Below are 15,701 nucleotides of genomic sequence, written 5' to 3' on the forward strand. Positions count from 1 at the left end.
CTTAGAAGCATCCCACCGGGTCGACATCAGAAGTATTATTATACGAGTTGTAGTCCAACCATCGGGCGCGCAAATACTCAGGAAACTTCTTATCATAATATAAAGCGGCAGGAAACCGCCAGGAGCTATCCCCCCTGTCGCTCCGTGACCGCCATGGTCAGCACTACCGCCGAATGAACCGAGAGCGTGGTGTCTTCAATAGAAACTGTATCCACCCTGGAGGAATAGAGCATGGGACACCAGAACATAATCTAATCTAGAATACATGGAATGAGTATGGGAGTAAAGTGTATACTCTCGATCAAAGGGATGAAGAGTTCTCCAGGCATCCACCACTGCTAACTGATCACAGAGGAAGGACACACCCTGATGTGCAGTATTCTTGGGCCGCGGCCTGGCAGGAGAGCAGTCTATAGTCGGGTCAGCTGTAAAATTAAAATCACCCCCCACAACCAAGTGATAGGTAGGATATTGAGCTATAATACCCAACAACCCCGAGTAAAAACTATGGTCATATACATTCGAGGCATACAAATTACAGAGGAGAAACTGGAACCCCCATAGTTCCCCTAGGACCAAAACATAACAACCATTTTTATCCTGAATGGTCTTATGAATGAGGCATACAAATTACAGAGGAGAAACTGGAACCCCCATAGTTCCCCTAGGACCAAAACATAACGACCATTTTTATCCTGAATGGTCTTATGAATGTGAAGGGGTAGATGTTTATGGACCAGAATAGCACCCCCCCCCCCCTTGTCTTCCATTATAAGCAGAGTACTTCACATCCCCGACCCACTCCCTGCGCAGCTTCTCATGGTCAGCGCTAGTTAGGTGAGTTTCCTGAAGGAAAGCAACATCTGCATGATGTTGCCGGAGCCAAGTAAGAATTTTCTTACGTTTTATAGGAGAGTGGATACCATCAACATTAAGAGTAACCACAGTCAAATTAACCATAGCTGCGTAACATAAAAAGCCACCTTTGCAGCCACATAGTACAAGGAGAAAAAAGGATGAGAGACCAGAACCCCCAGCTAGGCCTGGCTCATAAGAACATAAGCATTGCCTCTGCTGGGTCAGACCTGAGGTCCATCATGCCCAGCAGTCCGCTCACGCGGCGGCCCAACAGGTCCAGGACCTGTGCAGTAATCCTCTATTTATACCCTTCTATCCCCTTTTCCAGCAGGAAACTGTCCAATCCTTTCTTAAACCCCAGTACCGTACTCTGCCCTATTATGTTCTCTGGAAGCGCATTCCAGGTGTCCACCACACATTGGGTAAAGAAGAACTTCCTAGCATTTGTTTTGAATCTGTCCCCTTTCAACTTTTCCAAATGCCCTCTTGTTCTTTTATTATTTGAAAGTTTGAAGAATCTTTCCTTCTCTACTCTCTCTATGCCCTTCATGATCTTATAAGTCTCTATCATATCCCCTCTAAGTCTCCTCTTCTCCGGGGAAAAGAGATCCAGTTTCTCCACTTTCAGCGTATGAAAGGCTTTCCATCTCTTTTATCAGACGTGTCGCTCTCCTCTGAACCCTCTCGAGTAACGCCATATCCTTCTTAAGGTACGGCGACTAATATTGGACGCAGTATTCCAGATGCGGGCGCACCATCGCCCGATACAACAGCAGGATACCTTCTTTCGTCCTGGTTGTAATACCCTTCTTGATTATACCTAGCATTCTATTCACTTTCTTAGCGGCCACTGCGCCCTGTGCCGTCGGCTTCATTGTCATGTCCACCATTACCCCCAAGTTCCTTTCTTGGGTACTCTCATTCAATAACATCCCTCCCATCGTATAGTTGTACCTTGGGTTTCTGCTTCCCACATGCAATACTTTACATTTCTCAACGTTGAACTTCTGTACATTTATCTATCCTGGGTAGGGTTGGGAACCTGGGATAGCTTTGTAAAACTGATATTAGCAAGAAACTATTGTGACTTTATCGATTTCCTATGTCCCTAGCGAATACATTATCTTCCCAACTTAGCATGTTCAAGATCTGTCAAACGAGTTTCTTGCAGGCAAACTATATCCGCTTTATGATGTTTAAGCTGATTTAAAATTTTGGTTCTTTTAACAGGGGAAGTAATGCCCGATACATTCCAGGACATACAAGAAGACATTTTTGTAAATGCAGTTTGTTAATGTTGTCCACATTGGACCATAGGCATACAGTATTTTATGTTGTATTCACCTATCCCTGGATATTTGAGTAGTTAGTGCATGGCATGGATGTTTCCTATGCTTTGGAGAGGAGTAATGATTTGAGAGATTTTTATCATGTGTCACTTAAAATATTTTGTGATCCCTTTCCCTCTCAGATCCACATGGGATTGAAGCCAAGAGGAGGATGAAGAAGCCAACCTACAAAGATCACTTATTCTCAGACTTGACTGCAGGTTAGATATGCTGCTCCATAACCAAGCCCAGAACAGTATACTGCTTATAAAGAATTTTTTTGTAGCCAGGCCCAAGCCTTTCATGACCAGCCTTTCATGACCAAGCTAAGGCAATATGCCACCTATACAGCCTCCTGTAATCCAAAATCAGAGCAGTATAGCATCTATACATTCTTTTTACTAGGAAGCCCAAGACCATACACTGCTAATAACCAATTCTATAGAGCCTTTGTATCAAAGCCCAGAATAGTTAACCAAAAGCAGCAAGTGAGAGAACAATCAAACTGGGTGAAGCACTCTTAAAAAAAGACATAGGGTGGGTCATGGTGTGAGAAGAGTGAGAGAATTTAGATTTACAAAGTCTACCAAAATAGGAGATGAAACTTCAGGGCCTATACATATACTCTAGAACAGTGTTCTTCAACCTTTTAACACCTATGGACCGGCGGGGAAAAAAAAATTATTTTGTGGACCGGCAAACTACTAGGACTGAAATTTAAAAACCCCGTTTCCGCCCCGTCTCTGTGAGCTCGGTCCTCGCAAACCATCTGATCCCATCCGCACAAGCCTCAGTTATGATTGTATACTGAATGTATTTTATTAAAGTATAAAAAGAAACAATATTCTGTACAATTGTCATTTTATAAATACGAATAATACAGAGCAAGGATCAACAAAACCCCTGTCTCTCCTCCCCTTCACATATATCCCCTCTACTATCAAGAAAACTGAATAAGCCAAATTATTACAGAATGCTACACAGAAATATCATGCTAACAGAATACCACAGTCACACATAGCAGGAATAGGGTTAGGGGAGTGCAACTAGGGCAACTGCCCCCCTGGTCAGAGAGAGCCCTAAGCCACTGCCTGGACTTTGCAGTCCCCAGTTATGTCTAACACCAGCTCTAGCAGGATATATATTTCAAATCTAATATATTCTAATCACAAAATAGAAATAAAACTATTTGTTTCTACCTTTTGTTGTCTCTGGTTTCTGCTTTCATCTTCTTTTCACTCTCTTCCTTCCAGCGTCTGCCCTCTCTGTCTCTTTCAATGCCCCCCTCCCCTTTCCATCCAGCCTATGCCCCTCTCTCCTTTTTACACGATTCATTCCAGCTTCACTGCTCTCTTCATTTTTATCTCTCTTACACCAGATCTAGCATCTTTGTCCTTCTCAATTTCTCTACTGACCCCTCTTCCCATCTATTTCCTGTCTCTCCCCTTCCCCTCCTCTAATCTCCCTGCAAACTGTTTCCTTCCTTTTTTCTTCTCCCTTCCCTCCTCCCCCTGTCCAGCAGTAACTCTCTTCCCTTTCCCTCCTCCCCTCCCAGCAGCATCTCTCCTTCTCCCTCTCTAGGTCCAGTAGCAGCTATCGCTTTTTCACCATGCCCAGCAGCTTCCCAGACTCCTTTCCCTCCTCCCCTCCCAGCAGCATCTCTCCTCCCTCTCCAAGTCCAGTAACAGCTGTCCCTTTTTTTTTTTTTCACCATGCCCAGCAGCTTTCTCCCCTCCCAGCAACTCTCCTTACTTGCCAGCGCTGCGATTCAGTAAGGCAGCCTCGGGTCCTTTGTTGGGTCACACCGCCTCTGAGGAAAACGGAAGTTGCATCATCAGAGGCTGCTCGACTCAGCAAAAGCTCCAAGGCTTCCTTCCTGAATCGCTCCGCTTGTAAGAAGAGCCGCTAGGAGGAGAGAAAGCACAGTCCGAGGCTCCCCATTATCTCTCCGGCCCTGCGCAACTACAGCTCCTCGATCTTGCCGGTCCTGCACGGACCGGCAAGAAATTGAAGATGTTGATCTCGCCGGTCCTGCGCGGACTGGCAGGAATTTTCTGCGGACCGGCACCGATCCGCGGACTGGCGGTTGAAGAACTGTGCTCTAGAACAGTGTTCTTCAACCACCGGTCCGTGGACCGGTGCTGAAAGGTCACAGTCCACAGAAATTTCCTGCCAGTCCAAAGGGCCAGCACATGCATCAGGCCCAAAACAGTGTTCTTCAACCGCTGGTCCACGGTGCGATCGATGCAGTGTTGTCTTCAAGCCAGCTCCCTCTTTCTCACTGATTCAGTGCATAAAGCCACAGGCAATGGCTCCTGCGCCTGAACCGGAAGCCTTCATTCTGACATTGCAACATCAGAGGGAAGGCTTCCAGATGAGGCGCGGGACGCACAAGGAGTCGATGCTCGCAGCTTGGTGCACTGCATCAGTGAGAAAGAGGGAGCCGGCCTGAAGATAACATCGGGGGTGGCATAAAATGGCCAGGCAGGAGCAGGCCAGAAGGTAAGGCACAGCATGGAGGAAGGGAGACAACAAAGGTAGGGGGGAATGTTTTTATTTTTGAATTTAGTGATTGAATTATGCCAAGTTTGAGAATTTACATCTGCTGTCTGTGCTTTGTGTAGTTTAATTTTGTGGTTAACCCTTATGTGTTGTTAAAAAGATTATATTGTGTATCTGTGAAAAATGAATGGAAAAAAATAGTGTTACAATTAGTTCTATTATGGGGGCGGGGTCTGGGGCGGAGATTGGGTAGAGATGGGCGGGGTCTGGCCCACGACTTAGCTCAGTGTTCTTCAACCGCCGGTCCGCGGATCAATGCCGGTCCACAAAATAATTATTTTATTTCTGCCGGTCCATAGGTGTAAAAAGGTTGAAGAACACTGCTCTAGAACAGGGATAGGCAATTCCAGTCCTCAAGAGCTACAAGCAAGTCAGATTTTCAGGATATCCACAATAACAGCATTAGAGATATTTGCATCATACATATTCATTGTGGATATCCTGAAAACCTGACCTGCCTGTGGCTCTCAAGGACTGGAATTGCCTACCCCTGCTCTAGAAGAAAGGGGAAACAAGTGAGAATATTTGATAGAGGTCTTCATTTACCTCAACAGTATAAATTAGGTAAAGGAGACCTTTTTTAATTTTTTAGAGAAAACAGTATTCCATCACAAGAGATCATGGTATGAGAGCCCAGGGTGTTAGACTTAGGAGCAACATCAGAAAATATTTCTTTAGTGTAATAGTACGCAAGGCATTGAATAAACTTCCAGTGGAGAGGTAAAGACAAAAACATAATTCAAGATAAAGATTGAATATTCTTTGTGGCAAGGAAATTAATGAACCACCAGAAATCAATTGGAGTATATGGTATTTGCACCTTTCACTTTTCCAAAACCAGAGGTAAGGAGGGAGGGAAAGATAAAGCAAAGGGAAGAGAAAAGAGACACACTCTAATGTTGTAGTCAGATTACAGGTTACAGTTGTCACACAGCTATCAGCTGCTCTGACCAGCAGGCGGTTTAGCTGTGCCGAATCCTGACCTGTCGGCGTGGCTTCCTCAGGAAAGAGGAAGGCTTTTCAGGTAAAACAGACCTAGGCTCCTACATAGTCTGCCAGGCCACACTGAGATACTTTGCCAATAAAAGGGAGACACAATTCAGGTATGTTCAAATTCTCATTCTCACGCTTTATTGAACAGGGGGTCTGAATACTATCAGCCACCCTCATGGAATGCAAAAATTAAGCACAAAGCAAAAATACCATACAGTTGTCAGCATTGTCTTAATGGCTCAAAGTCCATGTATGGCATATAACTACATTCCCCTGGACTTTCTCTATTTAAAGATAGTCCTCTTCACCAGGGTTTGAATAATCAGAAATATCATGAAAATAAACTTCCCAACAATGAAAGTCAACTGCATAAACTTAGCCAGTAGAAAAGAATAGCAAACTTTAGAGAGAAAGTTCCCAGTTCAGGCTCCATTCAGACCTCTGCCTTGCCCTCAAGCTCATCAGCCTCAGCTGAGCTTTCCAGCCGTCGGAGCACAGCAAGGTATTAGATAAGCTATTAGCTTTGTAGAGGTTTTATCACAGAGGCTTCACACATTCACAGATACAGTCCCTTTATCACACAATCACCTCGCAGTCTCTGAGCAAAACGGAGAGGTTTTCCTGCACTCGCTAATCAAGGCCAGCTGGTCTCAGGTTAACAGAAAGCCAGCACACAAACCTGCTTTGTTTCACTTCCCCTCATTGACTAACCTCCATTTCCTCTGGGTTATAGTCAGCTTCCTGAAGCAATTCAGTGATATCCATTGCCTCAGCTTTCTCAGCAGCTGGGGTCAGGCTTGAGAAGTCCTCTGTCATCTCCATGTCCTCACTACTGTGGGGTTGAGGAGGGAGACTTCTCTCCTCACCTGTCTCTCTGCTATGCTGCTGGTGCTTTTGCCTTGATTCCTCAGCTTCACCTCCGTTCCTGCCCTTCTCTCTGTGATACAGGGTTCTGCTTTTACTTGTGTCATAGCCCCACCCCTCTCTCCTAGGAGCAGAGGGGTTGGGCAGGAAATCCCTAGGGAAATAACTCTCATTTATCCTAGACTGATAGTGTGAATACCTTGCAGGACTAGGTCTCCATTTCTCAGTAAAAGTCCCATCAGGCTTTCTGATGAACTTATTCTGATATGGCATTCTCTGCTGTAAATTCTTAGGTTTAAACCCTACCTGCTCTACCTCACTGTCTGAGGGGTAGTCAGCCATTACTTTTAACCTGGTCAGCTCTCCTGATCAGGGACCGTGCTCTGCTTTTATCCATTACAGAGACAAAGCTGGCTACGGGTTTGTCACACAGTTCACAAAAAAACATCAGGTTATATGTTCTCGTAGACATCCATGATTATTACCGCTAGCTGGGTCTTGCCATATCTGAGCAGCATGATGACTTACTTAGATGCGCCAAACCCAGACAACTGTAACAATCAACCCATCAAGTTGTTGACCAGGTATTGTATATCAGGATCACACTAGAAAGCCAAATATTAATTAAATAGTTTTGTAGCAAAACATGTTTGTGGCGAGGAGTATGGATTAAGTGTGTGATGGATTAAGTATGTGATCTTGTTTGAGGGTTGTGAATCAATAAAAAAAACATTGCCCTGGATAAGGAATGATTGCCTACAAGTGACCCTGCTGCATAGCTGGCAGCTGAGTTATAACTGGACCAACAGGTTGGGCTAATTGAGCTTTTTTTCTGTTGTCCTGTTGCAGATGAGCATATGTTTACATTCAGTTCTTGGATTCTTTTCTTCAAATAGGTGCAGTCTTGCCAGCCTTCTCGCAGCCATGTGGCATGGAGCAGCCATCCTCCTCAGATTTATTTTCTGGAGCCAAAAATGCAGTTTCCCAGGCTGAGGATTCTTTCTCAGACTATGACTGTTTTTCCAAATCTCAGAACCTTGCATCTTATATGGACGTGCACAACTCAGAAGTGAAATTCTCATCTCTAAATGGAGCCCAGGATGAGGATATACAGCAGGAGTTTTTATGGGAGCCACTGTATGGATATGTTGGGTCTATTCCAGAGAACTTATTGAGCTCTAATATCAGCTCCTCAAACATTGCCCAACTGGTAGGGAGTAGCTTGCGTGCAAGTGAGTGCCAGGAGGATATTGCTAGCTTTCTGCTTCAGCTGCCACATGAAGGAAATATTAAGCAGACATAACACAGTGTGGAGTCATAGGTCTTCTCTCTGCACCTTCAGGCAGAGGAGGAGATAGTGGATGTTGTGGATAGAGGGACGGGATGGGCCATTTGGCCTTCATGTTTCTATGTTTCAGACACAGATCTTCTGTGGTGAAAAGAGTGCGGAATGGAAAAAAGGGACCTCTCTTCCATGTAATGGTTCCTATGGGGAAAGGAGCTCTTTCTTTTAAGGGATCTATCATCATGGGGATAGGTACAAGAGAAACTTGTACTACCATTGCCTGAACTGTATCTGTTCTTTAATGGGGCACTTTGTGAATGCTGTCCCTGTTATGTGAAGGGTTTGTGTGTATGAGGGAAGTTTACAGTGCTGCAGCCCTTTTGAGATCTGTTATGTAATAGGGCAGTATGCATAAGAGAATATTTTCTATAACTGCCTGTGCTACCCCTGTTTTGTGGATATAATTTCTAATACTGTCTGGTATTTGTTTCACCAACTAAGGGCTTGATTCACAAAGCAAATTGATCGTGTACCTGAGTAAGCGACCCCTTAGCGACTCGGGCCCGATTCACTTACCTCTCTGCCGACCATCCTCCAATCCGCACATACAGGAACCCGATTCACTATCCAAAACCCTGCAACACCGACTGGGCTGGCTGATCACTCCCAAGTGACTGCTGAGGACCAGTTGCTCAAGCCCTTTCCGGTTGCCCTGCCTTCTGCCGCCCTGCTTCTGCCCTGTCAGCCCCGATCTCCTGCCTGCCCCGAACTCCTGCAGCCCGATCTCTCCTGCTGCCCTAACTCTTCCACCCTTCCCTATGTGTGCACAAAACCCCTCCCTTAAGAAGAGGGAACAGTAGTGTCCCGGCAAGTCCTACGTCCGTCGCTCGGTCTCTCTCAAGCCCCTCGTCCCGCTCCAGCACCGCCAAGATCTTAGGGCTAGATTCCCTGTAGTGCAAGCCCGTGGTTTTAACCCACAGGCTTAATTAAGCGGGTTAAAACCATGGGCTCCAAACGTCCTTTCTCTGAAACTTGCCTGCTTCACATTCCATTTCCCTCTGCCCTAGAAAAAAAGAAAAATTTTTTTTTTTAAAAACAGCCCCGGCTCGGACGGGCATGCGCAGACCATCTACAGATGGTCTGCGCATGATTGCGGATCGCACAACAGCGATCCATGCAGACATATGGGGGCGTTCCTCCGATTGCCCCCATCTGCATATTTTTCCTTTCAGAATTCGTCAGACCGTTTGCTATTTAAAAGATATGCAAATAGATTAGTTCAGTTAATGTTGATTTTTGGAACGTTTCTGTTGAGATACATTAAATCAGTATATTATCACCTGTCCTGAAAATGTAAAACTCTGCATCCTTCTCCTTCTGCTCTGTAGCCCCCTTGGACACTCAGGTCAGTATGCAAAGGGAATTATATTTAGCAGTTACTGCTCAATATAAAAGTCCCTTATCCTCAATTTTTTCAGTGGACCCATATGGATAGCACCACTGAATATTCCCTCTTTTAATGCTCCAGTATTATCCTGATAGTGCAGGGGTGGAGCAAAGGCTTTCTGCCTAGCTATATATATATATAGCAGCATTAACCACTATCCCCTTCATTCTATAACTCACACCTAATTTTAAGAGCAATTTGTGCACTTAAATTTGTAGATTGTTAAGCACTGCTCTATAAATGACATACACAACTCACTTTGCTTGTAAAAAAAAAATAAGGCAGTATGAACAGGACCAACATTTACATATGCATGTAACTTATAGAGTACTGTACATTACACACTAAAGTGCCACATTTAGGTGCATGCATTTGCCTGCTGTTGACATTGGGTCAGGTTCTATAAAGGATACCTTTGTTAGGTGCTCTAAATTGAAGCAGTCTATCAACACCTGACTTTGGGATCCCACGTGCCACTTTTTTTTTAATTGGCATGGTAATTGTGCCAGTTTTCAGCCAATCAGAAAAAATTTAATTACCAATTAGGATTCTATAAATAGTGCCTAGTGTTAATAATAATAATAACAATTTTTTATATACCGCAGGACCGTGAAGTTCTATATGGTTTACAATGATTAAAGATGTTAAAGATAGAGTGGAATCAACAAAGTATAGACTTGGTGATTGACAGTTCTAAAGATCATTTGTTGAGGGCTAGGATTGTATAGGTTGGTTTCCTAAGTATTTCAGGAACAGATGTGTTTTTAGACGTTTCCTGAATTCCCTATAGGTAGTAGGCACGAGTAATTGTTCTAGGTCTTTACCCCTCAGAACTGCTTGATGTGAGAAAAGATGTTGGTGATGACTTTTAAATTTACAGCCTCTGACTGGTGGAGAAACAAAATTCGGGTGTGAGCTTCACCTATGTTTGTTGGTTGAGAAAGAGAAAAGGTCTGTTATTTATTTAGGGGCTAAGCCATAAAGTACCTTGAAGCAAAAACAACCAAACTTGAATTTCACACGTGTCTCCATCTGCAGCCAGTGTAAAAGTCAATAGGAAGGTGTCACGTGATCAAACTTCTTCAGTCCACAAAGTAGTCTAACCGCTGCATTTTGAACTAGTTGCAATAGCTGCATATACTTCTGGAGGAGTGCCAAGTAAGCAAAGTTACAATAATCGAGTTGACTCGGTATAAGGGATTGTACTAGAATTTGAAATGATGAGACATTGAGTAAGCTCTGATGGACCGAAGCTTCCAGAGGGTGAGAGATTTTTCTAATCAAGGAGTCTACCTGGTCTTTCATGGTCAGGCTCTGGTCCAGTGTTACTCCCAATATCTTCATAGTGGGTTGAATGGAATAACTAAGGTTATTGATGCACAATGGTGTTTTAGTGTCACGTGGGTGTGGCGATGCTATGAAAAATTTTGTTTTCTCTGAGTTTAGTTTGTCTGAATTCAGTCATCCATTGCTCCATCCGATTTAGTACTTCTGTTGCTTTGGGGGTGACTTCTGAGACAGAGTTGGTGAATGGGATAATTATCGTGAAGTCGTCAGCGTAGCTAAATAGTTTTATCCCCAGCTGGGACAGTTGTGCACCCAATGAGGACATGTAAACATTGAAGAGCAAAGGGGATAGTGGTGATCCCTGTAGCACGCCAGATAGGTTGCTCTAGGTGTCAGAGAGATCACGATTAAAATGGACTTGGTAGGTTCCTGATATAAGGAAACCTCGAAACCAGTTCAGTACATCTCATCTGATTCCAATGGCGTCTAGGCATTGTAACAGTTTCCCATGGTCCACCAGGTCGAAGGCAGAGCTCATGTCAAATTGCATGATTAGGGCGTTGAGGCCCTTACTAAACAAGTAACGCAAATTGTCCAGGATAGCCGCAATTACTGTCTCAGTGCTAAACAGAGGCCTAAAACCAGATTGAGTTTCATGCAGAACAGAGAATTGGTCGAGATATTCCATTAGCTGGGTGTGTACCAATCCTTCCATGATTTTTACCATAAATGGAATAGATGCTACTGGTCTATAGTTGGTTACTGTTGTTGATGATTCTTTACCATTTGGGGGGATTGGAGTTATTATAATATGACCATTGTTAGTGAGGAATTTTCCATTGTTTAGGTTATTGGTTAGATTATTCAGTAGAGATAATTTAAAGTCTAATGGAGCTGCTTTCATAATTTCTGGGGGACATGAGTCCAGGACACAGTATGATTTTGAGTATTTGTTATATAGCTTGATGTAGTTATTCCATTCTAACTTATGGAAGGAGCTCCAGATCATATCCGCTGGTATTTCATTTCTGTGCATATAAATTGACTGATGTTCGTATGCAACAATTGTTGAGTAGTTATTTCTTAGGTTTTTGATTTTTGAATCAAAATGTTGTGCTAGATCATTTGCTGAGGGTAGCTTGGTGTTATGCATGGGTTGAGTGTAGCGTGTGGTGTTAAATAAATTTGTAAGTATGTTGAACAGTTCTTTTGTATTGGCTCCTTTTGAATTAGGATTAGATGAGTTAATTTTGGATGAGTAAAACGTTTTACGTTTTTCTTTTATTTGTTTGTAGAGTTTTATGTTGGATCTCCAGTTTCGGTCTGACAGTTTTCCTGTTTTTTTCCAGATTCTTTCTAATTGTCTTACTGATTGTTTCATTGTTAGGAGTTTGATGTCAAACCATTTGTTGTATTTGTTTGAGAAGCTTTTACTATTTCGTTTAGGGGCAATTTTATCTAAAATGGATGTGCTAGTTATCGTCCAGTGATCATAGAAGTCAACTCCTTCTTCTATCTTCGCTTGTAGATCATATTGTGACCAATATTCCTCTGGGTTATATGGCCCCTTGTGAGGTGTTCTCTTTTTGTCCGTGGGTGTGTCTTAGATTTTAGCCGAGTCCAGATTAGATTGAAGTAATAAGTGAAATGGTCAGACCAGATATCATAACACCAAGTACCGTCCGAAAGAGAGATGGGAGGGGTTATAATCTCCTTTACGGACATCGCTACCACATCTAAATGATGGCCTTTTTCATGTGTTTGGGTGAAGGCCCCCATGGCAGAATTCTGTCTCCCCCATCCAGGAACATAGGTGCCCAAACCCCAGGGATAGCCCCCCCCCATGTCTAAGTCCTGCATGACCAACCTGTCCGGGCATCTGGCTCTAAAAGTATACACTCTCACCGCCAATGCAGAGTTCACGGCTTATTCAGCTTGTCTATATAGGCCCGCGTGTCCTCAGCAGAGTGCAGCATTGTAGTTTTCCCCTCATGCCAAACACGGAGCTTAGCAGGGAATACCAGAGCGAAAGAGATACCCTTGCGGTGCAGCTCAATGCAGTACGGGGTCATCAACTTGCGCTGTGCAGCTACCCGCACTGAGTAATCATTGAACAGTAGAATTTTATGGCCTTCATAGTCCAGAGAGGGAACCTTTCAGTATGTAACATAGTAACATATAGTAACATAGTAGATGACGGCAGATAAAGACCCGAATGGTCCATCCAGTCTGCCCAACCTGATTCGCAGTAGCTCTTCCTTTTCCTTCCATGAACAGAAACGGGCGATAGCTATCCTGGGGCACTGATCTGCCGCCTGTCGAGCACCCACACGATGTGCCCGTTCGCAACCATATTTGGTCTCGGTGGAGGGAAGGCCCAAGTTCTCCGGCAGCCATTGACTAAAGATGCGATACAGATCTGCATCTTTGACCGATTCCGGCAAGCCAACAAGACGCAGTTTGTTACAATGGTTACGGTTTTCTTGTTCCTCCACCCGTTCCTGTAGAGTCTGCATCTCCTTCTGCAGTGCAAGAATCTGAGCCGCCATACCGTCGCTGCGGTCCTCCTGCGCTGATATGCGTTGTTCTGCCTCAGTCAGCCTACGGCCCTGGGAGTCATACTTTTCATTCAACTCATCCACAGCCGACTGTAGTTTGTTCAAGCTATCCGCCAGTGCCGCCGTGACTGATTTAGTGATCTCCTGAATCCAATCCCCAGCCGGTACGGTGAAGGAGGTAGGGGCCGCTGCCATTTTTACTAACGGTGATTTCGGGTGATCCCGGAGTCCCCTCTGTGTCTTTGTTGGCATTCCGGGTAAAAACGCCCTGGCCTGCCGGAAAAGCCTTCTGCCCCTTATAAGCTGCTGCTACGTACTGGAAATAGCAAAATACGGGGTGTGTAAAGCAGATAAATTGCTGGTTTTAAATGAGGATGAGTGGAGCTCCACGAGCACACGTTTGACTAGGCAAACTGCATCACGTGACACCCCCCCCCCTTTCTCCTTTTTAATATTTGACTTCTTTGGGATCCAGACTAACTAATTTGGGTGTCAATGCATATGACATAACTATTGTGATTCCTATTGTTTCCTCATCTCAAGCCATGCATCAATTTCTATTGCAAGTACAACTGTTGAATTATGGATGAATGAATTCAAGTTAAAACTCAGTTCAAACAAAATGAAATTCTTCTATGCTACTCCATGTAAGAAGGAAATTGAATCGAGCCTAAACTTGCATGGAACTTTGTACCTGATTAATACCACAATTTGAATTTTAGGGGTAATTTTACACTCATACTGATGCTTTGGTAAAGAAAAGTTTTAATAAGCGGTGGAAATTACAAACAATTAGACCATACTTTGATATTTCTTCTTTCAGACTGCTGGTGCAATCTTAGTTTTGAGTATCTTAGATTGTGCTGACTACAGCTTACTGAACAGGGTTTGTACTGAAAAAAAGGACTCCTCTGAATGGCCAAACACTGTTGAACTCACTTTGTATTATATTGGCAATTGTATAAAGCTCCTATTACTTCTGTAATCTTAGTGTTACTAGCCAGACTCTGTATTTCTTGAACAGCTTTCTTTAAAAACACGAAGTAAAGAATAACACTTACAATTGATGACTTCAAGGCAGTTCAACTTTGTTACAGAATCTTCTTACTCTACCAGCCCTTATGGCTAGTTCTGCTGACTTGTCTTTATACATGTTAACTTGACTGTAGTCAGTAACAATATTTCATTTTTCACAACTCCCTCCTTTTCTTTTTTTATACTTGTTAATTTTGCATTATTTTAATTCTCCTCTAATAGGAGCAGATTACTTACTGACTGCTGGGTTTTCAGTGTCATTGGTTTGTTAATTGCAGTTACTTTCAGCTTTTGTTTCACACCTCTCACACATGGAATACAACACTGCAAAGCTCTAGTGATTATACCATCAGGTGCAGTGTTATTGGGAATGAAAATTAAGAAATCTCTTTCCATCATCAAGTTTCAAGTTTAATTAATTTTAATATACCGACCATCGACGTGCCAGTTTACAATGCTAAAAATGAAAGGTTTACAATGATTAAAAAGCCGGTTTACAATGCTAAAAATGAAAGGTTAAAATAAATTTTTGTAGGGGGGGAATGTGCCAATGAGCTTGAGGGTAAAGGGGAAGGGGAAGTTAATAATTACATCATTAAAAACAAATTAATTAAAGGGAAGAGAGGGGGAGGATAAAACACCCCTTTTTCAGCTCTAAAACCATTCTAGTTTTCCAAGCCATCTGACTAGTGGTATCAAGTTGTTCAGTTATTGCATCCCTTGTGTAGTTTATAAACCTTTGTTGATTGTTGTTATTATTCGAAATATAGGAGAACTTTTTTGTTTTCAAAATTGATATTATTTTTTCCCTCACTGTATACCTATGTTTTGAATTTGTAAAAATCATATTTTATTTTTCCAATAAAAAAGGGTTCGGTGAACACGCATATGAAACTGGTGGGGTTCAGTACCTCCAACAAGGTTAAGAACCACTGCCTTAGATATACTGCCTGTTTCATTGGGCACATATGTGAACCTGTCTTGTTATCTAACATATACTGTGCCATGTTGGGAAAGATTTTAAGAATCAAATAAAGTTCCTATTACTGCAAAGCAGTGTTTTCCCCTATAACAGCCTCCGGAAGAGTGTTCCATGGCCTGGTCTCACATATTTTGGCCTCTTTCTAATGTCTCACCCTACCTCAGCAAGGTAACGGACTGCACAGGCGACCATCCCTTTAGGGACACCCTCTCTTGTTCTTCTGCACCCTGCAGCTGATTCATCCTGCTTTTTTTTACTGTAATGTTGGTTCACTGTGGACAACAGGATAAGTCAGCCACACAGACCCTACTCTCCTGCAAAATCTCCAGCTAGGGGAATCACTGAAGGAGAAGGGCCACTTGCATATGCTCAGAGGAGGCTCCCAAAAGCCTCCTCTGAGCTCTGGAAAAGCAAATCCGAATTGGAAATGTGGGATGATGTCACCAAAGAATGGCTGACCCACAGAGAACTTCCGTTACCGGTAAGTAATAGAGAATGACAA

At 43.3% G+C, this 15,701-nt stretch overlaps 1 protein-coding gene and 1 long non-coding RNA gene across 2 annotated transcripts in view; both read left to right on the forward strand.

Annotated features, from left to right (window-relative positions):
- RELB (RELB proto-oncogene, NF-kB subunit) overlaps positions 1 to 10,004 on the forward strand; it is a 68,476-nt gene extending 58,472 nt beyond the window's left edge. Inside the window, exons 11-12 of the mRNA XM_033956056.1 lie at positions 2,330 to 2,407; positions 7,502 to 10,004. Coding sequence (XP_033811947.1) covers positions 2,330 to 2,407; positions 7,502 to 7,908 — 485 coding nt within the window. The 3' untranslated portion in view covers positions 7,909 to 10,004. The remainder of the gene's footprint in view (positions 1 to 2,329; positions 2,408 to 7,501) is intronic.
- Positions 10,005 to 11,979: 1,975 nt separating this feature from the next.
- On the forward strand, positions 11,980 to 14,967 carry LOC117364444. Its single transcript, XR_004540251.1, has 2 exons — positions 11,980 to 14,687; positions 14,733 to 14,967. It is a non-coding gene; the product is annotated as an uncharacterized LOC117364444 (long non-coding RNA).
- The last annotated feature ends 734 nt before the right edge of the window (positions 14,968 to 15,701 follow it).

Source organism: Geotrypetes seraphini, chromosome 8 (assembly GCF_902459505.1).
Source record: "Geotrypetes seraphini chromosome 8, aGeoSer1.1, whole genome shotgun sequence".
Taxonomy (NCBI): domain Eukaryota; kingdom Metazoa; phylum Chordata; class Amphibia; order Gymnophiona; family Dermophiidae; genus Geotrypetes; species Geotrypetes seraphini.